This window comes from Juglans regia, chromosome 13 (genome assembly GCF_001411555.2).
Source record: "Juglans regia cultivar Chandler chromosome 13, Walnut 2.0, whole genome shotgun sequence".
Classification (NCBI taxonomy): Eukaryota; Viridiplantae; Streptophyta; class Magnoliopsida; order Fagales; family Juglandaceae; genus Juglans; species Juglans regia.
The window spans coordinates 832,234-859,672 of NC_049913.1; the positions used below are offsets into that span (position 1 = coordinate 832,234).

Genomic DNA, 27,439 nt, shown 5'->3' on the forward strand with positions numbered 1-27,439 from the left:
TGAAGAAACCAACCTGTTAGTGCTATCCACTTGAAAGATAAATTGTTTACCCGAATAAAGAGGTGGAGAGAGTAGACAGCCTGGACCCGCACATTCCATTGTAATCTGTTCTTCTTTGACCTTTGACTACCCACTACCTAATAACAGACAATCGAAACCTAATTAAAATCATGCTAGCTACTTTGCACCTGTGACACTTTCATATTTTTTTTTTTCTTGCTTTGCCCCCAGCTTTTCTTCTTTTCCTCTTCACTGACAGATGTGACAGTTTCATTTCATTTATGCCCTTGGGGACGGTGTTTGAACGAAGAGCTCTTGATTTTAAGGATACAATTGTAAATTCAATTTATTTGAATTGAAAAAAGAAATCATATGTTGGCTTAAAAAAGAATAATCGTAATTAACTACAAGCCTGCAGGCTTTTTCTTCACTAAACTGTTTACATCATCATGTCAAGGATACTTAGGATAGATCCCATTTTGACTTAATTAGTATGTAATATGCTTGCTTTATCAGATAAGTGAAATAATACAACTGTAACAGAAAGTTGCGAATGTTTCTTAAAGCACCTTTGTTTTTTAAAGTATTTATGATACAAAAGGCACTTTAAGGATATAAAGATTTATTCATATATAACAATTATGATAATATTTAACTAAACCCACTATTAGATTTGCCTATATAACTTGGTCACGATATACAATTTTCAAGGTTTTTTTTTTTTTTTTTTTTCTCATGAGAATTAAGTAATTTTCTTAGTAGGAAATTAGGAGGCATTTACTTGAAATTTTCGTAGTTCAATTATGCCCCTTGGGGACAGTGTAAAATTAAGATGGAGTTAAGGTAATCATTAAAAAGATAAGAGTCTAAAGGGAAAATTCAGACAAAAAGTGGGTGAAAAGCATAAATTATAACGACACGGGGGGCTCCAAAGCAAGCAAGGAAAAGCCAACACCCATAATAATGGATGATGCTGAATGAATCTGAAAACAGTGAACAAAAAAACACAAACAGTCGCATTAATACTGTGATGTAAACAGGAGTGAGTGAGTGAGTGAGTGAGTAATATCTTAGGCTGGAATATGTAGAGGAGTAGGACCCACCAGTCGCACATTTCCTTTGACCAACCCAATTTTCCTCAACCTCCACAGCCTAACCCTGGGTTAGGTTCCAACTTGGAAGTTAAATGCGACCACAGCCGCATGTGTGGTCAGAGAGAGAGAGTCAGATAAGGCAAGGGCAGGGGCAGGGGCAGGGGCAGGGGCAGGGTCAGGGGGGGCAGGGGTCAGGTTCAGTACCTCCAGCTGTAGGGTATGTCTCTCTGTTTCGTTTGGTATAAGAGTAAGCAAGGTGCAACAAAGTTAAAAGAGAATTTGCAGAGCGCTCAGATTTAGCTTTACTAGTTTTAGTACTTCACACCGCCGCGCCGCTCCCCACCTCAAACAAAATCCAGGTTTCGAACACAGACACAGAGAGAGAGAGAGAGAGAGAGAGAGAGAGGAAAAGTCAAGAGAGACACAGAGAGAAATAATGCCTGGGAGTTTAGAGCAGTTGGATTTGGGCGTTCAGATTCCATATCACTTCAGGTGTCCGATCTCACTCGAGCTCATGCGTGACCCCGTTACTGTTCGTACCGGTCAGACCTACGACCGTTCCAGCATCGAGTCTTGGGTTGCCACCGGTAACACGACCTGCCCCGTCACCCGAGCCCCGCTCACGGACTTTACTCTTATCCCTAACCACACCCTCCGTCGCCTCATCCAAGACTGGTGCGTCGCCAACCGCTCTTTCGGTATTGAGCGAATCCCCACTCCGAAGCAACCCGCTGACCCTGCTCTCGTTCGCTCGCTGCTTAACCAAGCATCTTCCATCTCGAACCCTGCCCAGTCCCGTCTCTCGGCCCTGCGTCGACTCAGGGGACTCTTCCGTGATTCGGACAAGAACCGTTCCGTCATCTCATCTCTCAACGCACGCGAAATCCTCATAGAAATCGTATTCTCAGGTACGGATTCCGAGTCTCTCGAGTTGAACCATGAGGCGCTCGCGCTGCTTGTCATGTTTCCACTCGCCGAATCGGAGTGCGAGTCGGTGGTCTCGAACGGCGACCGAGTCGCCTTCCTATCACACCTGCTATTCCATTCCTCCATCGAAGTCCGAGTCAATTCGACCGCACTCATCGAAATCGTCGTGGCTGGAACTCGGTCTCCGGAACTCCGAGCTCAAGTCAGCAATGTGGACGAAATCTTCGAAGGAGTGATAGAAATCATGAAGAATCCCATCGCTTCTTATCCGCGAGCGCTGAAGGTTGGAGTGAAGGCCTTGTTCGCCTTGTGCCTGGTGAAGCAAGCCAGGCAGAAGGTCGTCTCAGCCGGAGCGGCCGAGATTCTAATCGACCGGTTGCCAGATTTCGAGAAGTGTGACGCGGAGCGAGCGCTTGCCACCGTCGAGCTGCTCTGTCGGGTGCCGGAAGGATGCGCGGCGTTCGCAGCTCATGCACTTACCGTACCTTTGCTCGTAAAGATAATCCTCAAGATCTCGGACCGCGCGACGGAGTACGCAGCGGGAGCGCTTCTCTCTCTCTGCTCCGCTACGGAGCAGAGCCAGAGGGACGCGGTGGCTGCTGGAGTGCTGACTCAGCTACTATTGCTGGTGCAGAGTGACTGCACGGACCGGGCGAAGAGGAAGGCCCAACTATTGTTAAAGCTTCTCCGGGATTCGTGGCCCGAAGATTCCATCGGAAACTCTGACGATTTTGCTTGCAGTGAGATTGTGATACCGTCCTACTGATGCGCTCATGTCATGATGATGGTGACGATGATTCTTCATTGCAATCTCAATTTTTCTTATTTTTAGAATTGAAAAGTAAAGAAAAGAAAATTGAGGTTTAGATTGATGTATAGAGAATTGTAATTTTCTGTATGTAAGATTTTTTGTTGAAAAGTTTCTTTTAAGAAAAGTTGAAAAGCAAATGAAAAGATAGAGATCTGTTCTTGTTGTTTTTTGTTAGTGGGGGGTGGGGGGGCCATTTGGTTTGTTTTATGCCTAGTGATAACAATGGTGATTGCTTCATGTTCGGTGGTTGAATTGCTTCGTGGAATCTTTTATGGCTATTGGGTGTTAGCTAGCGTCGGAGAAAGATTGTACACTGCGCGCGCGCACTCGTGTGATGTAGATGCGGCCTGTGCATGGGAGATAGAAGCCGTGTTGGATTTTCGTAACCCAGGTAACTACAGTTAGACTCCGATTTGAATACTTGGCGGCTTCGCAGTAAAATCAGGTTTGAACGTGGGAAGTGTTTGACTGCGCGTTTTGATCGACGAAGGTCATCATATTCAGGGTAAGAAGTCGGTGAATGATTTAATATTAATTTCCAAAATAGCATGCGAGAGTCGAGTGTGGAGTTTATATAATAATTATATGTATTGGGTTTGACCTTGGACCGACAAAGATATACACTAGAGGTAGCAGTCCTGCGTGCATGCAGAAAAGAATGATTGTAGGGGCAGGGCAGACGTGTTAAGAACAAGCTGTGAAGGTGGGGTTTTGAGAAGGCCATGGCAGTAAGAAAAGAAATGGGAAACAGTTATGTGGCTTCGGAAAAACAGAGGAGAGTCACATGTTTGTGGAATAAAAGCATGGAATCACATGGCTTGGTTCTTATTCTTACTTTATGTGTTGGCCCCAAGTGCTCACATGCCCAACTCAACTTTGTTCCTACTCTCACAAGAACTAGGACAAGTTTTGTCTTTTTGAAATCCATGATATCCAGCATTTGGGACCCTAATTCAATTGTCTTTCTTTTTAACCTTTTTTTTTTCTTTTTTTGAATATGGCATATTTTTTAGTTTTTCAAACGTTTTTACAAGTTGTAATTATCTGATTCGAGGGGAAAAGTGTGATGGAAGTAAAGGACTAAACTCTAGTTGGTCTCTGGATTGTAAAGTTCATATGAAAAATGTGTCACCTAATTTAGGTGGTAAAAATAAAAAGATAGGTTGGTAAACAATAGCATTTATAAGATGGATAAGAAAAGGAAAAGGGTGGCCACCTTAGGTGGAAACCTTTAATTTGGTGATCATAACTGGTTACAAGCTGGGATTTTTATTTTTATTTTTAGCTTTGGACTCAAAATCATTTTCATCTCAGCAATCGAGAAGAAAACCTGGGTTTTCTTTTTAATTAATTCACTGAATAACTACGTATTTATTGAAGAGGCTCTTACATTTTCAGTTTTCATCGCTTGAACTTGAAGCATTGCTCTCTATGAAAGGGTCACGATTGACTACAACAACCACACATCCTTGCTCTTAGACGTATATATTCTAGTACAATAAATTTACTTCAAAGCTGGTCTAGGCTCTAACACCCCACACCAGCTAATGTGGCTAACTGGGTTTAGTGTAAACGGTCCAAAGGCTTTGAGTTACCCCCTCTATCTACTCCTGCCGAATCCCCCATGAAAGAGGCAACAACGAAAGAGGCAACAACGAAGCATCTCAGATGCAATTCCGTCTCCCCTCCGAAGCATCTTAGACTCGATTCCGCCTCCCTTCCAAAGCATCTCAGATGATGCTTCCCTCCATCTGCGAATCTGTCTCCACGTAAGAAGCTACTCTACGCGAATCTCTCCCCCTCCAGCTACGAATTTCATAATCTTCTCCTTCGTCTTTATCAATCTGCCCCGAAGAAATCCTAAACACAGTGTTGTGTTCTACCAAAATAATTAGATTATATTATGAAATTTTCCTTAGTTATGTGTTGCTTGAACTAAGATGATCTTATTTTTCTTTTTAATGCAATTGCCAAGAGATCCCGTAATATGAAATGGGTGACCCAAAGAAGCTTTTGCTCTTGCAGGTGTATGTAGTAGATTGGACAAGTTATTTACTTGGACATGTGCAAGATGTGATGGTTTGATCAAGGTATTTAGATTGATATTATCCGCTCCCTATGTTAAGGTGATTGCAAGAGTGGGTTTTGAGTTTTGTAAATGCTAGAAGATGGCGTTTTGCCACTTTTCCTACTAAAACAGCCAGATTTGTGCTTTTTTAAATGTAAACACCATTTGAAGTCATAGAGTTAGTTGTTGACATTCAGCACTGCTTACAGGTGCATGATCTTAGCATGCTGGTATTTAAATTAGCATCTCTTTCCCGGTCTTATCTTGTTATTTGTTTACTTGAGTGTTCTTTGGGCATTGATATTACTATGCCTAACCACTGCAGGGCTTTGTTGGAGTGACAAAAGATCTTAATGCGATCGTAATTGCATTTAGAGGAAGACAGGAACACAGGTAGATATTCTGGTGGCAACACAGGCAGATATTATGGTGGCTTAATTGCATCTAGTAGTAATTTATGTTCAGTGATATTTTTCGACCTTGACTGACTGGTGAATGGAATAGGAAAAAAGGTTTGCTCATGAGTTCTCATGGTTGGCTAACAGCCAAACTGCATACTATTTGGCCCAAAAAACTAAGAGATGGAATTAATTAAAAAGAAAAGGAAATAGAAAGAATAAAAAACAAGAGTGTATTCCCATTTGAATTAAACAAAAATTTGTCACATGATTTGCACAAGCATGTCATCACACAAGCACAAGATTATAAAGAGATTTTTGTGTACATGGTATTGAATTTCACTTAACTACGCTAATAATTATATGTGTTCATTGGATTTGTGAAAAATGAATGGATTGGTTTTTGGAAGGGTTACCCTACAGCCCATAAAGTTGACTTGTTGACTTGTTATCCCAAAAAAAGGTCCTAGGTTGATATACACAGCTTCAAAATCACAAGACCTTGTTAGATGAAGTTGAAGATAACTTCAATTTTTTTTTATCATTCTTTCCACAGTGCAACTTTGTTCCTCCAAAGACTAATGCAGTTGCATCTTTTGAAGCATAAACTCAGTTTGTCTTTCTTTGGGTGAAGCATAAATTGTGTAGTACAGGGAATCGATAAGACTAATGCAGTTGCATCTTTTGAAGTCTATAATTCAGCCATAAAAAAACTTGAGTCATGTTTTGATCTCCTTTTTTGTATGGAAATCAATTTTTGATGATGATGCATTAGAATATGCTCAATGTTTAGATCACCTATGGCCTCAAGTCAATCGTCATGTGTTATTAATGAGTTTCAAATGGAAGTACCAACTTGTTGGTGTGGCTTGAAAGCCCCATTAAAGACCTTACATACTAGCAAAAATCCCGGAAGGAAATCTTACGCCTACCAGAAGTATAACACAATATAGCAAATTTTTTTATCATAATTTTGTATCACTTTTTAGCTTGCCAAAATTTAACATTTGTCAAATTGACAATTTCTATGCATGGAGAAGTAAGGTGTCAATTCTTTATATGAGCATATATACTTGCATTAGTAAAGGAGAAAATTTGCACAAGAGAGAATGCAGCTCGAAAAAGGGAGGACGATTTATTGTTGCGCAAGTATGAAGTTCAGAAAACGAAAGATAAACTAGTGCAGAGCGATAGTGTTCTATCCAAGCAAGAGAAGAAAATTGGAAAGCAACTCGTAGAGAATATATGTGCACGAATATTATTATGTATTTATTTGATGTTATCAATTGTAATAATTTTTGGTTGCCTTGGACTATAAATGTATTTTAAACAACATCGGATTAACTTATATTAATAGTACTTTTTGGATGCACCATTTTCTATCCTAGAGTACGCAATTGATAATCTTTGTTCAATGAAAATGCAAACTCCAGCAACATTATTATGTAACAATGGTCATAATATAATTGTTTTCTAATTAGAGGAAGCTGTAAATGGAGCTAAAACATAAATAACAAAATTTTTGTCCTGTAATTATAAAGTAGAATGACGTTAGACAAATTACATCAAAATACTTCAAAAGTTTATCAATATATGAAAATACATCTATATATGAAAAATATATCACAGTCTCCAAAACTACATCACAGTCTCTCAAACTACATCACAGTCTCCCAAACTACATCGCAGTCTCCCAAACACTTGAATAAAATATCATTGTCTCCCAAACTACATCAATATATCAAAAATATATCAAAATAACATCTCCAATATATGAAAAACTATATCAAAATACATCAATATATGAAAAATAAATCAAAATAAACAATCTCTCAAACTACATCATAATCTTCCTGGAGCACCTTGTCATTGCCTGCTTGTGTTGGTTGAGTGACAATATTGCATTGTGTTAGAACAACAAAATCATCATTGCCTGCACAGGGTATCTTAATAAATATATATATATATATATAATCGCCATTAGAAAGTGCTTATGAATGCAGTGGGAAGCAATATAGAAAAAATGTATTACCTGAACACTTTCTTAAACTTTCGATACCTCACAATCCTGTGATATATCATCAAATATTTTTCTGCGTGTCTATATAAATTTCAATTGCAAAAATACACGTCCGTTGGAAAGAAATATGCATGCAATGGGAAGCAACGCACGTAATTAATACAAATAAAAATTTATTACATGTTTCTTCCTTGGTTGAACCAGACTCAAGTGTTAATCCTTTAAATTCATTCTCAAACTCATCCAAGTGGCGCATGAATGCAGTAACACAGGCATCACTCAACGATATACGGGTTGCTAATTTCACGCATCGTTTCACCACAAAGTCATACCTTCGTGAGTCTGCATTTTGCCTCAAGTCATCGTAGCTATTTTTTACCACTATGTATCTCCCCTTTAAGTCATTCTTCCATCGATCCAAGATGTACTTCTCCGGTAGCGCATTGATCTTATTCATCTGACAAACATTTAATGCATGCCTACAGACAATCTCTCTCATCTCAAACAACGCACAAGTGCATTTCACATCGACCTCCTTATCGTTAAAGTAAACGGTGTACTTAATGCTCTTGACATGGTCATCCTCAGTGGTAATTTCATCCAAAACATCGTAGGTCGAAATGCAACCTTCTTTGCTAATAAGTATGCAGTTACATAAAATCATTTCCCAAATCTCTCTTTGGACCTCTTTAAATTTCGCATTTATATACACGGCTTGAAACTGTTTTTCAATGCAAAATGCGGATGAACATGTGATGGTTTGGTTGGAGGAATTTAAATCAGCTGTCGTCTTGACCTCTATCTTCTTCCTCAGTGCATTATCAAATTAATCGACACGTCGTATCTGAATGCACAAACCCATTGAAGAAAGTATTCATGCTTTCAGAACGCTGTGTTGTGCTCATGCCAGCCCAAAATACTCCCTTAAGGTAAACTGGTACCCAGAATGACCTCTCGTTGTACAATCCTTGCAACTATGCATTTTCACCTAACTCATACTTCTGAATAAGTTGCCCCCACTTCTCCTCAAATTCAGCATATGTCTTTGAATCATAGAGGGCACTTTGGATGACAGTCTTCAACCCCCCATTGAAGGCAGCGTGAGATCTCAATTTATCTGGCAGTTTTTGCATTATATGCCATAGATAATATCTATGCCGAGTGTGTGGGAATACCAACGCAATAGCACTCTTCATTGCCCGATTTTGGTCTGTTATGATCGCTTTTGGAGCACGCCATCCATGCACTCCAACCATGCTCGAAACAACCACACAAAAGTACTTGTGTCATCGCTTGAAATTAGGCCAGCCCCTAGCAGTATATACTGTCCATGATGGTTTATACCAACAAATGGTACAAACGGCATACCGTATCTATTTGTTAGGTATGTCGTATCGAAGGTGATAACATCTCTGAAATACTCATACGCTGCTCTAATACGCGCATCAGCTCAGAACACATTTTTCAACCTCAACTCCTCATTCACATCAATCACAATAACAAAACCATCATTCTGCAACATCATCATTTTGAAGTACTCAGTCAGTGCTTCGCCACCACCTTTACCCAACCTTAAATGTCTAGTTTTATCAATAAAATTCCTACAGTCTTTTTATTGAAACTGGAGATTCTCGAACCCTCCTGCATTAACAACAAGTGCCTCGAAATTCTTGTTCATACGAATACATGCTTTGTCGTTCAAATCAAGCATCCTTTGACTGTATTCGTCTAAACACTTGTGCAATCTAAAGAATCTAGACTTTTGTGGGCTAACAGTACTTTGATTATGTGCAATCTCTATAGTAATCACCACCTAAGTACCCTCCACCAAGTGAGCATTTATCATTGCCTTACAATCCGTTTTAATAGTTAGGCGTGGCCTCGAGATCAATGTTTTGAATACCGTACCGGACGTTATACCGGTCAAGGCACTGAAACGAAATATTTCGATACCGGTACCGTTTCGGGATAGCGTTTCGGGATAACATTTCGGAATAGTCGATATATAAATAAATTATATTTCAAAATTATAATCTATATATAAATAAATTATATATAAATACATATATATATAAATTATAAATAGTCTAATCTGAATTAGGGTAAAAAAATGAGCTTGTAGTTTGAAAAAATTAAAAAAAAAAAACAAAACGAAGGCCGAAATATCGGCCGGTACAGGCCGAAACACAGGCCGAAACGGCCGGTACCGGTCGGTATTTCGACCGGTATGAAATACAGGTAGTACCTGTACCGGCCCAGTGGCCGGTACGGCAAATACCGGCCGTATCAGCCGGTACGAAACGATTTTTAAAACTTTGCCCGAAATATTACTATGGCTAGGATAATACTTGCCACCTCGCACACACCTAATCGTCAAATACTTGACCCTCCCATTAGCCTTTATCTTCATCATTTGTGTTATAATACCAAAATCTTGTTACTTGACATATCGCATGTAATAGGCCATAAGCTCAATATTAGTGGAAAACTCCATACCAGGTTTGGACTCCTCCTCAACTCGGTCATTACCAGAATTTTATTCATTTATCTCATTGGCTTTTGTTTCTAAGTCATTAACAATATTATTTTCACTTTCAAATATAAATGGAGCAATATTTGCAGTTTCTGCATTACTTGTGGTGTTTTCACAGCTTCTCAACTTCTATCCTGTACTCGACAGAAGGCATGTGGAGGCTGCAATCAGGCACAATGTTAGAACAAGTAACAACAAACCCATTAAAAAAAAAGAGATCATCAATGAATCTACCTGGTTCGTTTGTTGAGCATGGCCCAACTCCTTCGTATTAGTCGACGGAGGGTAGAAAACAATGGCATTAATGGAGGCTGGCACGATTAGAATGGGTAACAACACACCCATCTAAAAAAAATAAAAAGTTAGAACAGAGGGTATATGAACTTTGTTGAAAAATGTGGGCATTGGTGGGGGCTGCAATCAGGCACAATGTTAGAACATGTAACAACGCATCCACCCAAAAAAATTAAAAAAAAAAAAAAAAAGAGATCATCAATGAATCTACCTGGTTCGTTTGTTGAACATGATCCAACTCATCTGCATTAGTCGATTGATGATAGATGAACGTTGTTGGAAACGGTCCCATTGGTTGGGGCTACAATCAGGCACGGTGTTAGAACGGGTAACAACGCATAAAAAAAAAAAAAAAGTTATAAATGAATGTACCTGGATCGTTTGTTGAAGTCGGCTCGAACCGTCCGCATTCGTCGACGGATGTAGACGAACGTTGTTGGAAAATGTGGCATTGGTGGGGGCTGCAATCAAACACGGTGTTAGAACGGGTAACAATGCACTAAAGAGAAATTTTTGAAAGTTTAAAATGAAATGTATCTGGCTACCTCATGGCTACCTCATGCATACGTATATGAATTCGGATATGCATTTGAATGCATGATAAATGGCGGGAAGTAAGCATTGCCTTGACAGAGAGAGACCTACAATACACAAATAAAAATACATTAACTAGTTGGAATCGAGAGACCTTCGCATTATGAATGACCAATGTATCATACTTGAGTCGGTGGAATTGGTGTAAAAGGCTTGAGTGAACTTTTATTTTCCTCTTTGTCCATCACGCTATTACAAGAAAAAAAATATTAGTCCAACATTAGTGTTGATTTATAACTTTACAAAGAATTTCATTTCCTTCATCTTTTTTAACAAAGCAGTTGTAGCAAAGAGCAAAAATATTGTGTGATACATCAACTAATTTCTAATGAACACAGCCAGTTCCTTATAATTAGTTCACAATTTTCCAAGAATTAGATTCAACCACTACATAGAACCAACTCAATCTAATACAGATTCAATCCATCAAAAACAACTCTCACTTCAACTGGAGTGATGATGCCCTGCCCATAAAGAGATGCAAATCCTACCAAATTTTTTTTTAACAAAATCCCTAAAAATAACTCCAAACCAGCAAGTATAACATCAAAAAATTTCTGTATATTTTTCATGACAAATATGAGAAAGTGCCGATTATTTTACACTAAAACAAGCCACATAGAGATGTGCAATATCCAGTACCAACTGAGATAAGATTCCCTAAGATATAAGACTAAGAAACATCTCAGAAATCCAACCAAAAAGTGTATTAAATAACACATGAGAATGGACCTCACGAAAGCAGTAAAATGGATCTCACAAAAATGGGTGACCTTGAAGGAACAACACAACGTAGACGACAGACGGCACGACAGACGGTGGACGGCCAACAGCATGCGGACGACGGACAAATGCCACCGCGAACACCTAACAATCGTATCATTAGAATGGGTAACCAAAAAAAAAATATATTGGGAGGGAGAGAGGCGACGCAACACTTTACCGGGTAAACAAATGCCACTGCGAACACTATGACGATGATAGATAGACGACGTAGAAGAGCGGCAAGAACGAGCGAGAGAGGCGACACTGAAGTTGGAGGGAGAAAATTCGAATGGACCGATTTGGGAAAAAAGTCAAGAGGTTGTCTGTGAGTAAAACAGGCACGTTTTACAGTAGCACAAAAAAAAAAAAATCCACAAAAGCGGTGTGTAGTGTTGGTTATTGTAGCGGCTTAAGTGTAGAAAAACTCATTTTAGTATGGATAAGAAGATAAACGCTCAAGCTATAAATCTTTGGGTGAGACATTTATATATATATATATATATATGTTAGGTACGAAAATGCTATATACTGTATTTTTATCTCATCCTGTATGTTGATGTAGCAATATGTTTATGAACCACTGAATTTATTATTTTTAAAAATAAAAGTTTATTTAAGTATTGATGAACAGTGTCAATACTTTTTAATTAGCGAAGGCCTAATCTGCCTTCCATCGGGATGGCTACGTTGGGCTGAAAAAAACCTCATCCCGGCAATTTATATGAGCTAGCTGGTTTCTCACTTCAAGACCTTTAATATAGGATTAACTTGGACCTGAAGAATAAAGAGTGGCAGACCTATTAAAGTGGGCCAACATGAAGTTTCCCATTTTTGTTCACAAAATATTTATAATTTAAATAAATAGTAATGGAGTCGCCTCTGGTTACATAAATGAAATTAGATAAAATAAGATAAAAATTTAAAATTAAATAAAATATTATTAGAATATAAATTTTTAATATAATTTTTATTTAAAAATTTAAAAAATTAAATTATTTATTATATTTTATTTAAGAGTTTGGAAAAATTATAATGATTATATATGAGATGATCTCATCTCATCTTATCTAACAAACCAAACTAAACCTGAATGCTCTGTTTGAATACTAAGAATATCTTAAATGATCTGTAAATAGTAATGAAATAATAATAAATAATAATAAAATAATTTGAGAATATATGAAAACAGTGCTTGAAGATTAGGAGGGCATGATCAAAACTTTCAGAACTGCCAACAATGTTTCTACGCATATATGTATATGAGTAATGTTAGGGAGAATTCATTATAACAGTGTACACTTTGCACTCACTGCGTGACTACTTTTAGTTGATTGTTCCCAATACTCATTTAGGGAGATGTGTGATCTAGATGATGTCACATCATGTGTAAAAAATAGATACTCCTAATAATGACTTCTATCTATATTTATTCACATGTATATATGTAGTTGTAAATTGCATGAGCTTGTATATTTAATATATATATATATAAATATATATATATATATATATATTAAATGATTTACGCCATAAAAACAAATTTTGTTTTGAAGAAAACATCACGCGCGCTAGTCCCCTGCCCACAGCTATGAGCATAATAATATATATGAATGAAGGCTGGAATATTTAGCTGCATGCTAATAATTGTACTGATCTTGCGGGAAAAGTTGAGTCGTCATCCCCACCAAATTTGTGAAGCTAGATCTTAATTTGTATGTGGAGTTTCCATGCATGGAGCTAGCTAGGATGATCACGGAGACACCCACAACATTATCTCTCCCGCAGCCTGCTTGTATATTTCTTCCACAGGGAGTAATGCCGTCTCTTGGAACTGATCATTGGAAGCTCCAGACATGATTGCCTGCTCAAAGCACAGAGCCATGCATGCATCATATTCCACCTCAATTAAGTACATTAATTGGTTTAAAATTTAATCTGAAAATACAATATATCCATCATGGATATATATATAAATTATAATTACTACTAATATTCAAATACAGACACAAATTTATTTGATATGTATTATTCTATCTTTCAATTAATTAAGCTTAACAGTAAACACAAACAAATTAAACGTAATATTGATGAAAAGCTAAGTCAAAGCTATATATAATATCCAGCTTATAGTTATTTATAATACTAAATATTATCTTGATCTTAGACATGATTTCTTGAAACACGCATGTAATTAGTAGCTAGCGAGTTACCGACATAATTATATAAGTATATATGCACTTACATGTGCTTGAATATTATAGATGCTCCGGTTACAATCGGAGGAAATATGAGCAGATACCACCTCTATTTTATGCTTCTCCAACACATAGCAGATGGTGGTCAAGAGGCCTGGCTTCTTAGCCGAGCACACACTTATTTGGGCTTCCTCACCGCATATGTTCAAGACGACATTGGAAGAAGTCCACGTTTGAAAGTTTACATGAGGACCACTAGTACTACGATACCGCAAGCTGCAGGTGGCAGGTGAAAGCTGTGAAGAATTATTCAAACAAGTAGTTGCTGCAATGGCCATGATGTTGTTTGAAGATCCTTGATCAGCGAGCAATGCGGACTGATCCCAGCTCGAGTCGTATGATACTGGCTTCTGCGAGGCGATTACAGACGACTCATGATCAAAGCCAACAGTCGCAGCAGCTTGGAGCCTTTCTAACTTCTGTTTCTGTAGCTTCTGGAGAGTTTGCTCTAGGGATTTGATGTAGTTTCCCGCTTCATCCACGATGCTGGATTTGTCGGCCTAAGTTCGAAATGATATTGGAAATGGAAATCATATCATGAATGTTTTATTTTTGGATGGTTACAAGAAACAAGAAAACCAGCCATGCATGCATGCATACGATAGAGATTTCTGTAATTAAATTAAGTTGCTTAATTGTTGCCACTAATTGTAATATTATATGGTAGTCATTGAAAGAAGCGGATTAATATAAATTTTAATTCACAGATCAAAACAACTCACGATGTTCCATTTAAGCCTGAAATAAAATCTACTGCAGCCTAGCTATCACACATTAATGCTTCTTTCAATATTCAAATACATGTGCCTACGCATATATTGATTAGATCACTCCTTTGTTAATTAGGTACGCAGCAGATCTAGATATAATGAGTCCACGAAAAAAAAAATACACTAATTTGCATCATCTAATTAATTGTTAGACGTTTTGCATCATGATCTTGCATGTCAAATTATCAAAACTGACATAGTATATATTGTACCCTTAGGGTATGTTTGGCAAGTGAGAGTACTCTCACTACTATTCTTTAAAATATATAAAATTTAGGAACAATAGTCGACTGTCAAGCTTTAAAATACCTACTTCGAGCTCATGCATGCGGCCTACAGAACCTTGGTTTTGATGGATAAGTTACAAGTACTGGTGCCGTTAAGAGTTCTACTCTGTTTCTTTTTCTGTCTAACTGAGGTAAGGACAATTAATAGAGACGGACCAGAGATAGACTGAGAGACGCTCGCGTCCTTTTCCTCGAACTCCCGTGAAGGTAAGAAATCAAAAAATGAAGAACTTGATATATATGTTTAAATATCAGAAGGAAAACTTCAATAAAAAGGGGCATTTTCTGTTTATAAAAAGATATTATATTGCTAAGTAAATAGCTAGAGAGAGAGAGGGAGAAACTCGTCGTGCAAAAAACAATATATATCCATGAACCTTAAAATTCTCGAAGAAGCAATAGTACTTTTACCTTAGGAGGAAGGTGAGGAAGCAAAGCATGAAGATTAGTAAACATATTCCTCATCTTCTTCCTTCTCTCTCTCTCTGTCCATATATGTATCTCATGATCGGATTCACCGGCTCCTCTTTCTTCTTCCTTCCCTTTATCACCAATGATCATCCCATCCCCATTTTTTCTTACACCACCTCGTCCGGCCCGCTTCTTCTTACTGGGTGGCGCCGCCTCTTCCATTCCTATCTCTGTCTGGCTATTGGAACTGGACCCCGGTGCCTTCTTGCCGGATTTATCTTCACTACCAGCTGAATTTTCCGAATTCAAGAAATCCCACGACTGGTTTTCACAAGAAACTGTCGATCGTGGACTAATATTCCTCCTCCTCCTTCAGACATTGCGCGCTAGAGAGAGAGATGTGCGAGGAGGGAGAGAGGGACGAGGAGGCGTTTAATAAAGATGGCCTAGGTAATTTGGGTGTGTGAGTGAGAGGGAATTTAAAGCTGAGATAGAGGAGTCGGCTGGCAGGAAAGTCGCCAAAATACAATGATAAGTTTGCAGATGCCGTTATTGTGCTTAAAAACAAAAACGGATAGGCTTCGAGGGTCCCACAAAGCATGACCATATACGAATACGTACCTTCCCCTACGTATATTACTACGTACGCTGCCATTGCCTCAATTGGTAATCAATTAGAAATTATATCCCTTAATTGCTTGCCTGGCTGCACTACTTTTAAGGTTAACTGTCCTTCCATTTAAGAGGCTTTTTAAAAAATAAACGAGTTGGCATTCTTAAATTAGAGTAGATAGAGTCGAGGGTTTGAACGTGGATTATTTGATATGATATCTGCTTCAATTATGATTTATCTTAAGTTTTATCTCTATAAAATAATAAATAAATTTATCATTCACTCACTATTCTCACATACGTATTGTGAGGGAAGTAATCTCTTAGACTTGAGCAAAACCTAATGAGCCTGGTCCAAGCAACTCGGGTAACATGGGCCAATAAGAGGTTGAAGAGGGTCAGGCCGACCCAAAAGGCCCATAGTGGAAAAATATAATAGACGTGCCTTGCGTGGGGTCCGATTAGAAGTATGGATTGCTCCTGACCACCCACGATCAAGGCATCTAGGTCAAATTAAGATGTCACTGAAAGCAACACAGACAAAGACGCCGACAACTCAGAAGCAAAGTGCCAGGAACAATCCCTACACTTGAGTATCGATGGCAGACTCACTTGACCATGGTCATGCCGCATTAAATGGAAGACAATGTCAAGCACGACATGACCTGGACTGAGGTGTCAGTAGTTGCCACGATCAGGTGTGGGGCCTTGCCACCTGACGAAAGGCTAACACGAAACGCGACAAGAGTGGATGTGGGCGACACCCACACGACTCGGTTGACAAGTACGAATGATATCTCCTTGAATCCCTTTGTCAGAAGATTACACTGACCAGGTATATAAATACCCCCACACACCCTTTGGGGGCGAGCTCTCTCTGATTGAACATTTTTCTCCAACACTTGCTTTGTCACCCTTTCCTTACGACTAACTTAGGCATCGGAGATACCACGACGCCCCAAGCCCCCCATAACGAGCTTACTAGCACGGAATTGCCCAGGTAGTGAAACACGACCTCAACACATATATACAATAGTTTCTCAAGAAAATTGCTTCAAATAGTTCATATATATATATATATATTATCAATGCAAAGAGATACACCTCGTTCGATTTGTAAAATTATCAAATATATCTCACTTAGTAATTTTACTTTATAAGTCTTTAAGAATGTAAATCGGTATTTAAATTCTTTAAAATTTTTATTCAATTTGAATATCTAAATACGTAAGAGATAGACATAAAATCAGCTATACAAAATTTATTTATCATTTATAATTGTTTGAAAAATCTAATCGAAATTCAGTTATAAATATCTGAATCTTTTTACTAATTCATATATCAAACGTAACTCCTTTCACTTTAAACTTTTTGATGACTCGAATCAGCTTATAGTTGTTAAGTATCCTCGATCGTCTTGAAGTTGCACCAACCATTCCTACGAAAATTACATTTGTCCTTGTCAGGAAATTAACGCAGTTTTCTTTCTTAATTAACATGATCTGCCCACCCGTTAGGGTCATGGTTTTCATCACTTTAAAAGCAAAAAGACAAGTTTCTCCTGCTAGCTACTTGATCTATATCCCGAGGATCACGAACTATTTATTTCTGGGAAAGATTCGAGCGTTTCTTCATATCATGTAATGATTAGAATTCATGATGTTTATTAATTATTTTCATTCTCCGAGTTGGCAACAATATGGCTTATATAGGAAGGAAGGAGACTTTTTAGGGCAACCCCTGATCATGATGATATTCATGCAAGCATCTTGTCAATGAAGTTAATATCATGTATATATCTATATGCATGTGTGTGTGCAGGAAGATCATATCAATTTATGGCACGTACGTTAATGACTTATTTTTCTTTAATTTCCTTTTGGAGAACCAACGAGAAGGAGACATTATATATATATATATATATATATATATATATATACCATTAATGGAATAATTTTAATCCCAAAAATTTACACATTACAACGGATACATTGAATATAAAATTCCCATCTTTGAAGTATGCAAGATAATGTTTTTTTTAAAAAAAAAAAAAAGAATCTTGTATTTTACTAAAACAAAATATGGGTGCTAATTAATTCTATGCCACGTACGTAGGTTGATATGTCTATAACTTGTATATCAAAAGTTAATGTTGTTTTTTGGAATCTCTATAAAATAATAGCTATTGTGAAAGACTTATATTTGTAGTACCTAATACGTACACATAAAATCAACGAGTTATAAACGTACATATATAGATTTCACGCTACGCGAGAGCTATGGTTACAAGTTCAAACATGCTCAATGAGCAGTACGAGCTTCGCTCCAAATGACATACGTTGATACATGAAAAATTGCACAAAGGGCTGGAATGGAGGAAATAGTCATTCTCGACCTGGGGGGAAAGAGTCATTCCCAACCCGTTGAGATGACTCTGGCCCCGATTGCTGTTGTTTGGAGCTCTCGACAGTGGTCCGATGCAGCTGTACGGTGTCAGCACGTATATCCATAGTATGAATGAAAAACATGTGTAGAGAAAATAGAGAGAAAGCGACACACAAATTTACACGGTTCAGCATGTTGCCTACATCCACAAATATTTGGAGAGGAAAAATTTATTATAATATGATTGTTTACAGTCTCTTATAACCTCTCATTTTTCACTATATAATGAGAGCTGGAGATCTACTTACTAGAGAATATGTTCTGTCTGGAGCTGTCCCTCTAGAGGTTGAAGAAGAAGTCCAAGAAGAAACCCCATTTGAATCGTTTAGATCTTCCATTTTATCTGATCCTCTTCTAGCGTGCGTCTCGGTAGTGGTGAGGGATGTCTGCTTTACGTATCTGACCCCCTCTCCCTTTCTCACTTTCTCCTGACACCTCCTGCCACCTGACACCCTCACCCCCTTATCCCTTGTCCCCTCTCCCTCTCTCTTACTTTGTCTTCTAGTGCTAGCCTGGTGGGTTGGACCTGATCTTGGGATTGGTACATTTTACCCCCTCACAACATAATTTAATTGCTTTCTCCATAAGTACGGCATCCTAGATTCATAAAATCATCTTATCACACCACACTATGTCATATAATTAAAATTATTTATGAAAACATAATTTTAATTGATATAACACTATATTGAAAAAAGGGAAATACCATGTATCTGAATTATATATATGAGTATCTAATAAATAATAATTACTCAAAAGATGTGTTTATTTATTTATGCATATGCACAAAGACAAGTAAAACTCTCCAAGATGGAGAAAAACTATAATTAAAATTATTTATGAAAACTATAATTAGACACTTAAATATCTCATAATTATGTGAATAGTAATAAAATAATTTAAAATTAAATATTTTATTAAATTTTAAAAAATGATAGAGAAAAAAATAAATTAAAAAATTATTTGAATATAATTTATGTTTTAAAATTTAAAAATGTTGTATCGTTTTTTGTGTTTGTATAATGATTAAGTAATTATTAGATGAAAAAGTTAAAAATTTGAAATTAAAAATTGTTTTATGATTGAATAATGTTTGAAAAGAAAATTTTGATAAGTTTTGAATTAGCAAGCCCTCAATTTTGAAAAAATTTTGAAACTGAGTTAAGATATTTTATTGAATTTTGAAAAATGATAGAGAAAAATTGAATAAAAATATTATAAAATTAAAAAAATTATTTGAATATAATTTTTGTTTTGAAATTTAAAAATGTTGTATTGTTTTTTGTATTTGGATAATGATTAAGTAATTATTAGATGAAAAAGTTAAAAATTGAAGATTGAAAAGTGTTTTATGATTGAATGTATTATGAAAATTTTTTTTGAGAAGTTTTGAATTAGCAAGCCCTGGAAGACGTCGGGGTGCGTTACGAGCAACACAGAAAGCGGCTAGTTTTTGCAGCTTCTCTTGATGGAGAAAAACTAATGAAAATTTACGTACACGTCATCGTAAATATGAAACAGACAAGACCAAGAGGTGGCCATTTATATCAATCAAGTAGAAAAGGCAAAGATTCCGGCATCCTCTCCAAATTCTGAAACAGCCAATCACTAGTTTAACTCCCTCCCCGAACCTTGAAAAGCTGAGTTCAGTTGTATAATAGAGTCACGAGTCAAAGCTTGAACAGAGACATAACTCTCGAACTCAACTACACCCTTACCTAAACACAAAAAATTTTCTAAAATGACGTGATAAAATCATCTTTGAAATTCAATATTGGAGTATAGCTCAAACTGGACCTGGAAGATCCAGCTCTGATTAGAGGGAAATCGGTATAATGAAGACAAGCCAAGTTCAATCTAACGAATATGATTAGGCCTAACTGCATCGACAAAGAAAAGAAGAAAAAGGAGTCAAAATCTTATTTTGTGCACCATACTCAATGCTTGGTAATTTCATAAATATACTTTCAATGTATATATAATTCGCATTTCGATATGGATGATTCATTGCTAAGGTATAGACAAATCCTTTATGATTGAAGCAACATTCTTAAAAAAAAAAAAAAAAAAAAAAAAACGGCCTCACCTTTTTGTTTTCATGAAACCATGCAGTTCGTGAACAAGATAACTGCTTTCAGAGAGAGTAGTATTAAGGTATTTTCCAACCAATTTTGGGTTTATTGATCCATCTGGCAAGGAAATTAAAATTTTGTGGATTAGGCAATGATGGCTATCCCTCTCATGTAAACAAGGCCGTTGTTTTACAAATGGGGCATAGATTCTTCTGCATTAGCCACTGTTTGATGCAGTTGGTGTGGAAATCATGCCCACAATCGAGTGTCCCAAGATCATCACCATCAGCATATTCCTCCTGCAATGACAAAAGTTCAAGAAAGGTAAACAAAGTTATTAGAATGAGCTAACTACTACAATTAAAAGCAGCAGTCTACGTAATAGCTGAAAAATAAAACAAAAAGAAGAAAGATAGCAGTCATTCTCTGTTTTCTTCCCCACCACCCCCCAAAAAAAAAAAAAATAGGGAAGAACATAGCTCATACCTGACAGATACAACATGGTTCTAAGTCTGGAAGGAATTCCATCGCAGCAGTTGCATGTTTTCGCTGTTTCATTAGCTTCAGAATGGTATCCTCGCCCAGTCCCGTGCTCACATCTCCCATGCGTTCTTCCAATGCCAGCAGTTCCTAATATTCCAATAGTTTGTTTGTACTAATGGAACAATTTCAATTTAAATTGGTGACAGAAAATAATTTGCCCTTGCTTACCTCATAAGACATGTTATCAACATCAAGCCGCATATCCCTGTGCCTGTCATGCATATCGGCCATGCCATGATATATGAACGGGTCAAACAGCATATGGTCCTGCAAACACCAATGTGAAGTTTAAATGCTACAGAAAGTATGTGTCAAATGGTAAGAACATATAGTAGCATTTTTTTCCTGTATCAACACAGCATCATAGTAGGTCCCAACTAGGTGCATTTTTTCCTGCTCTTTTTTTTTTTTTTTTACAGGTAATTGAAAATTTTATTAAAAGGCATAACCCAAGTACATGACGCATATAAAAGCTGTCATGTTAAGGTCAGACTCGTTCACAGATGCAAGCTTCTGCTTGCAGCTCAAGTATGCTGAATAGTGAGCAGGAAAATCGTTTCTGCCTGTGTAAAGAAGGTATACAGACCAGATGGTCTGATGTGTTTACCCTCCAAGTTCCCATCCTATTTGTCCCAATCGGTGGAGTCCATAGAACATATAAAATAAGAAAGAGGATTTGAGTGTCTTTGGGTGTGGCGGCTTATCACTCTTGTTAGCTGCTCGTTAGCTAGCAAATCAGATATGGTCTATGGTCTCCTAATAAGCGTACTACCTTTGCAGGACAAAAAAACCTACAATGACAAGCGTACTGCTCTGCTACGGGAATGAATGATTCAGATATAGGCTTTGATGTGCCACACGTGACCCCCAAAGGTAGACCATAATCTATGGCCATAAAAAAGCTTGCAAGTTCACCTAGTCAAGCCACCAGCTTTACTCCAAAAGCACATCAAAGTAAGAATACAAAGAGATGATCATCCACACCACTATTATCACAAGATGGCCATCCATGAGCCAATAACATACTTGTAATCTGTTAACCACCATTAGACTCACTGGATATCTTCTGTGGGAGTTTATTCATGTTTAGACTAGAAACAATATGATTCAAGATGATATGGAAACATGGGAGCAGTTAAAACTAGATTCTTATATTCCCCCCTCCTCCCTTTTTTATCAATAAAAAATATTATATATATTTTTCCTTTGACAAGTATATGCTTAGAAATTTTTAAACATGGTTCTAAGGTAAGGAAAATGTTATAACAACTTCTATCCACTGTGAAGTGAAAAGCACATGTATCACCATAGTCTTCACTGTTTAAAGTTACTAATGTTTGTACATGATTCCATGGCATCAGACTAAGCCTCGCCACCTCTTCTGGCTGCTTGGTATTCAGAAGAGGATAAGAAATCTAATAGAAGAAGAATCACACTAAAGGACTGCGAATGTGGTTGAAAACACAAAAAACTGAACATAAACCATCTGATCTTACAAACCAGAAATGCGTTTTTTTTTTTTTTTTTAATGAATAATCACAATAACCATCAATGAGTTTTTAAATACAAGAAGAAAAGAAAGATGATTATGAGGTCAACTTAACCAAAATAATTCCTGAGATACTGACTTCGCAACAAAAGGAAAATAACTACTAGTAGTACTGGTTGTGGTGTTAGAAATTTGGACATAAATGACTATAGAAGTCAAAATCGAACCTCAACTCGTAAGTTCTCACCCCTACGCATGGCACTCAAGACTTGTCGAATCTGATACATAGAGATGTACAGAAATTGTTAGTTCCAATGGCAATGCATCTTTTGCCAAAATTATTGGCCAGCCAAAGAGTCATGATGATAACCAATATGATGATATTACATGTCACACAGATGAACGAGAATACAAGTGGTAAGGAATCTTTTATGCATAATTACCTTTTTAATCTCATAGGACTAGGTAAAATTTAAATTGGAAATTCAGATGAATGCTCTTTCGGCTCAATGGCACTTTCACCATACGTAGGGGAATGGGACAGTGGATGAGGTCAGATTGGTTACCATAAAAACCCAGCCCAACACTTAATTTGACATAAAGAACTCGCCGGTAATGAACAAATAACCAAAGAAAAAATTAAATTAAATTAAAAGAGAAATAAAGAGATGATTAGCAAAATAAAACCGAATTCATAATTTGAAACTTAGATGTAGAAACACCGAATCATATTTCTCATTTTATTAAAAAAAAAAAAAAACAGCAAAAACCAAAAGAGACGGAAAAATAGATTATAACAGACAAATTTGTGTGACATAGCACAACAACAGGTACGAAATCTGCATTAAAACTCTCTGCCATAAAGCACCTACTATCGTTGCATTATAAATCACTTCTCCATTAATTTGAGCAAGCAGGAGATAGGTGATGCACGTTGAAGAATTAGAGGGAAGAACAAAAAAATCATTTTGGCTACCCTATTCCAAAGTCATCATGAAAAAAGACCCAAAGTATTGAAGGCATTAGAGAGAGAACTCATATAAATCATTTTGGCTACCCTATTCCAAAGTCATCATGAAAAAAGACCCAAAGTATTGAAGGCATTAGAGAGAGAACTCATATCACATATTTTGCATCGCTAGGTTATACTGACATGATTGCTTTACATACACGTGCCTTGGGCGTGCACGCACAAACACGGACCCCGGGGGGGGGGGCATAAGGGTATGCTAACCATCTAAACAAACTTAGTAGATTTAATGAACACATGATCAGGATAGTCCAAAAAGAAAATGAAACATGGAAAATGGTCAATCACAATATCAATGTCCATTCAAAGACGAAAATGCCATAACCAGAACATAGGCTCTAAACAATAAAGATGCCAAAAGAGTTTAACTCAGAAAGGACGAAGAAAAATTAGAATACAAACCTCAGATATCAGTCGTCGTCTACCTTCAATGTCAACAGCTAAAGCTCGCATAGAATGAGGCACACCGAGAACATCGTCGGCTTGTCTCTCCATGAAGAATGCTGGCCTCGGATATTGTTGGTGATGACCCTGGCTATTAAGTCCAGATGCCATCACTGCATCTTGTGAAGAAGTAGAAGGGCCTGGAGGTAATGAGGTAAAATGACCACTATGGCCTCCAGATTCTGAGTCATTGGGGGGAAACAAAGACCAGGAAAATTCTGATAGTCTATACAGATTTCGTGCTGGGGGATCGTGGTGAGGAATCCAGGTAGGATTAGGCAACGAATGGATGCTTGAACTGGGACCAACTCTAGCAGTGGAAGGAACACCTCCAGAATTGCCTATATTTCTAGAAGCCAAACTCCAACTTGTTGGACCATTTGCAGAATTTCTCACATCAGTTGCAGGTACAAACATGGGGTGCTCTGTATTGTTTCTTGCAATGCTTCTTAAGTTTGATTCTTCTCTCAACGATGGGCCTCCTTCTCCTGCGTTTAGAGCATTTGAAAAGCCACCCACTCTTGAAGTGGACGCCCCATTCCAATGAAAAGGATGCATGTTTCCTGAAAAACTAGGAATATGAACCTGGCTTTGGAGACCACTCGAACTAGCTGAGGCTACTGCTGCAGGTCTCAGGTCCACAGATTCACCAAATGGAACAGATCTAGATGATTGATGAGGGGAGAAAATATTTGAATGCCTAATACTCCCTGTTGAAGATAAATTAAGTGGTACTGCTTCCTGCTGATTTCCAGAACTTGGTCTCCTACTGAAGTTTCTGAAGGGGATTTCTGCATTACCCGTAACATGTAAAGAAGGATAGGCATCAGAAGTCCCTGCTCTTATACCAATCCCAATGCTTAGGTTCTGCTGTTCTGGAGGACTCACATTAGGAGAATCCTGTGAGGGTGTAAATAAGCCACTATGCCATTCAACATTTTCAGCCTGCTGAAAGGAGTTAGAACTTCCACCAGGATAAGACTGCCCAGGAGTCCCTTCAAGGGCCTTTCTCTTGCAGGATAAACCCCAGGTCCCCAAAGAAGAGCCTGAGCCACCAGTACTGTCCTCTGCCATATATCTGGAGCTTCCAGATGAAGACCCAACATTATCAGATGAACCGCTGGCAGAAGATGCCTGCTCTATTTCTACTCCACTTGACTTGTTAAGGTTTAGGCCTAGACCAGATCCTATAACACGGCCACTATTCCCACTGTTACCCAAATAATCTGCATTTAGATTCACATTTTGAGGGACATGGTAAGAGCTGGAGCCTTCCATGAACAAAGGTCCTCTTCTAACCCGATTGCCACCAAGGCCAATATTAAGTCTCCCAGGAAAAGGAATATTATTTACTTCAACTGGCCCTTCCTCCAGCCTTGGATCAGCCCCAGAATGAATATCGAGTGAGGAAGACCACCCTTGTTCAATTTTTATCCCATCATTATTCACTTGGTTTTGTGGATTCATTCTAGAGCTAGTTTCACCTGTATTCCAGCCACTAAAGCTTGGAACATCATGAGTACTAGCATTCAGACACGTTGTCTCACCAGAAGATACTCTATAATTTGATAATACCCTTTCTACAGGAGCTAGAGCGCTATTCAAAGAAGTCTGCTGACTCATACCAGTGCTGTTAGGAACAGAGCCCTGCCTAATATCGACCACTTCAGAGAAGGAATCCAACGTAATCCTTTGCCCTTGCATCAGGGCAAATCTATTCCACTGAATAAAGTGTGTATGATGCTAAACAATATTCCAGTTTCTGATACGAGTGGTGGCTCCCGTCAAACACTTCTCAGGCACACTGCAAGGAATGCTGCCAGCAGCAAAAGGTTACCTATCAAACCCGAGCTTGTGTTTTAAAACCTAAAGGCCAAATAATGTCAACATTCCTGTAAATATTCACATATTAAATCATGAATGGAGGTAGATGAATGGGGCAGCGAAATAGAATGAATCAGAAGATGATAGAATGTTCGTGCAAAATGAATTTAGTAGATTGGATGCTATTGAGCCACAAAACTTGTCATGCTCCTGCATTTGTCAACTCTGATGAATGATGTAAGCATGGACGGAATGGATCATTTTTATGTCTCGACTGAAAGTCCAGACAAGCAAGAACTGATCAATTTTAAGTGACCCAAGGCATTGTACTTTTCCTAAACTCACAGCGCACATGTCCTGATTAGCACACCACATCTGAAGTGACCCAAGACAGGTTCACGCTAACTCAATATACCACATTCATCTTGAAATTTCATCATTCTTATTAAAACCTTGGAGGTGCTTGGATTTTAACCATATAAGTTACCCAGCATAAACCGCATGCCAAAGCCAAAAAAGTAATGATTTCTAATCACCACAAAAAAGAACTGCCAGGACATAGTACCCTATATAATTATTGTCTTACCAGATGAAAAAAATACTGGAGCCAATAATTGCTCTAATACCAAAGCTGTAGACAATATGTGAACCATCTAAGCTTTAAAAAACCAAACTTTTCAACACCTACATTAAAAAATGCAGGAAGGCAGGGGGGTAAACAAGTTTGAAGAGATGGGATCCGAAAACATCAATGCATGCAAGAGCAATTAACTGCATTCTCACGTCACAAAATCTAAAACATAATATGAAAAAAACACAGCTTCAACTAGCATGATCCCAAATTTACCAATTCAATACATTTTATTTTACGGCACAAAAATCACCCAATTCAAGCCTCAAAATCGGCAACACCGAAAAAGGGAAAAAATATAAACCGAATAAACAATTTTTTGATCGGACCATGCTAAAAAAAAGCCAAATAACATGAATACGTAGAAAAACAAATAAGATTTCAAATATTAGAGAATTTAAAAGAAAATAATAAGTCAATCCAATCCATTTAATGCTCTCTAAATTGCAGGAAATCTTGAAAGTAAAAAAATTAAAATTTTCAAATAAAACTCAAAAGTCAAAGTACAATACAAGAGATACAAAAATAATAATGATAGCGCGAGAAAAATTTAGACGGATAAGAAAGGCACCGGAGAGATGAGGGATTGAGGGCAAAAGGAGATGGATCGGTGAGCCGGGCGATCAAATTCGGGTTCCGGACAAAACGAAAGCGCTAGCACTTGAAGGGATGAGAGAGAGAGGGAGAGGGAGTAGAGAGATACAGTGATCTGTGGTCTCTGTCCTCTGATTTGTAGGAGTTTTGGGAGATTGGGTTGGGCTCTTTCGGGTCCGAGTACTCGGTGGAGCCCAATTCATTGTTTTTACACGTACCCCGCATGCACGTGGGTTCCACCTGTGTTAATTTTTTTCTTTTGAACCACAAAGTGATGAGGAAGATTAGGTACGTTTTTTAATTATATATATAAAATAATAAACCAGATTAGGGTTTTTTTTAGCAAAATAAATAATAATAAATGACTTATTTACGTCTTTTTGTCTTTGATGACCTTTCCGATTTTGTAAGATAATTTATGCGAAGATTTTGTTGAGTAATTTATTTTTACCTTTTTGGTTGGACATGAGAGAGAGATAACAAAATATATATATATATATATATATATATATTTTATCATATCATGTT

At 37.6% G+C, this 27,439-nt stretch overlaps 3 protein-coding genes across 8 annotated transcripts; 1 reads left to right on the forward strand and 2 right to left on the reverse strand.

Moving 5' to 3' along the window:
- The first annotated feature begins 1,268 nt into the window (after positions 1-1,268).
- Positions 1,269-2,995, forward strand: LOC108988933 (U-box domain-containing protein 26-like). Its single transcript, XM_018962349.2, has one exon. The coding sequence runs from the start codon at positions 1,531-1,533 to the stop codon at positions 2,785-2,787; it is 1,257 nt and encodes a 418-aa protein (XP_018817894.1). The 5' UTR covers positions 1,269-1,530; the 3' UTR covers positions 2,788-2,995.
- A 10,075-nt stretch (positions 2,996-13,070) lies between these two features.
- LOC108988875 (transcription factor bHLH95-like) lies at positions 13,071-15,834 on the reverse strand. The gene is made up of 4 exons (XM_018962258.2): positions 15,755-15,834; positions 15,228-15,597; positions 13,747-14,259; positions 13,071-13,365 (listed from the first exon to the last, which is right to left on the reverse strand). The coding sequence occupies exons 1-4, from the start codon at positions 15,832-15,834 to the stop codon at positions 13,255-13,257; spliced, it is 1,074 nt and encodes a 357-aa protein (XP_018817803.2). The 3' UTR covers positions 13,071-13,254.
- A 4,423-nt stretch (positions 15,835-20,257) lies between these two features.
- Positions 20,258-27,026, reverse strand: LOC108988909 (E3 ubiquitin-protein ligase MBR2). 6 transcript variants are annotated; one of them, XM_018962303.2, is made up of 7 exons: positions 26,889-27,026; positions 26,273-26,370; positions 23,821-25,678; positions 22,616-22,666; positions 21,068-21,166; positions 20,843-20,986; positions 20,258-20,655 (listed from the first exon to the last, which is right to left on the reverse strand). In XM_018962303.2, the coding sequence occupies exons 3-7, from the start codon at positions 25,564-25,566 to the stop codon at positions 20,524-20,526; spliced, it is 2,172 nt and encodes a 723-aa protein (XP_018817848.1). In that variant the 5' UTR covers positions 25,567-25,678; positions 26,273-26,370; positions 26,889-27,026; the 3' UTR covers positions 20,258-20,523. The 6 variants fall into 6 exon arrangements, with proteins under 6 accessions (XP_018817848.1, XP_018817845.1, XP_035540102.1 ...); XM_018962300.2 differs by lacking the exon at positions 26,273-26,370; XM_035684209.1 differs by lacking the exon at positions 26,273-26,370 and having other exon boundaries at positions 23,821-25,699.
- Between the last annotated feature and the right edge of the window lie 413 nt (positions 27,027-27,439).

What these genes read in the sequence shown, in the direction of transcription:
- LOC108988933 (XM_018962349.2), top strand. Translation starts at nt 1,531, where the DNA reads ATGCCTGGGAGTTTAGAGCAGTTGGATTTGGGCGTTCAGATTCCATAT.
- LOC108988875 (XM_018962258.2), bottom strand. Translation starts at nt 15,834, where the DNA reads ATGGTCATGCTTTGTGGGACCCTCGAAGCCTATCCGTTTTTGTTTTTA. An exon ending in GCATCTGCAAACTTATCATT is followed by an intron (nt 15,598 to 15,754) that starts GTATTTTGGCGA and finishes CAATGTCTGAAG; the next exon opens with GAGGAGGAGGAATATTAGTC. An exon ending in TCTATAATATTCAAGCACAT is followed by an intron (nt 13,366 to 13,746) that starts GTAAGTGCATAT and finishes TGCTTTGAGCAG; the next exon opens with GCAATCATGTCTGGAGCTTC.
- LOC108988909 (XM_018962300.2), bottom strand. Translation starts at nt 25,566, where the DNA reads ATGCAAGGGCAAAGGATTACGTTGGATTCCTTCTCTGAAGTGGTCGAT. An exon ending in GTGAGAACTTACGAGTTGAG is followed by an intron (nt 21,167 to 22,615) that starts GTTCGATTTTGA and finishes TGGTGTTTGCAG; the next exon opens with GACCATATGCTGTTTGACCC. An exon ending in TTGATAACATGTCTTATGAG is followed by an intron (nt 20,987 to 21,067) that starts GTAAGCAAGGGC and finishes TTGGAATATTAG; the next exon opens with GAACTGCTGGCATTGGAAGA.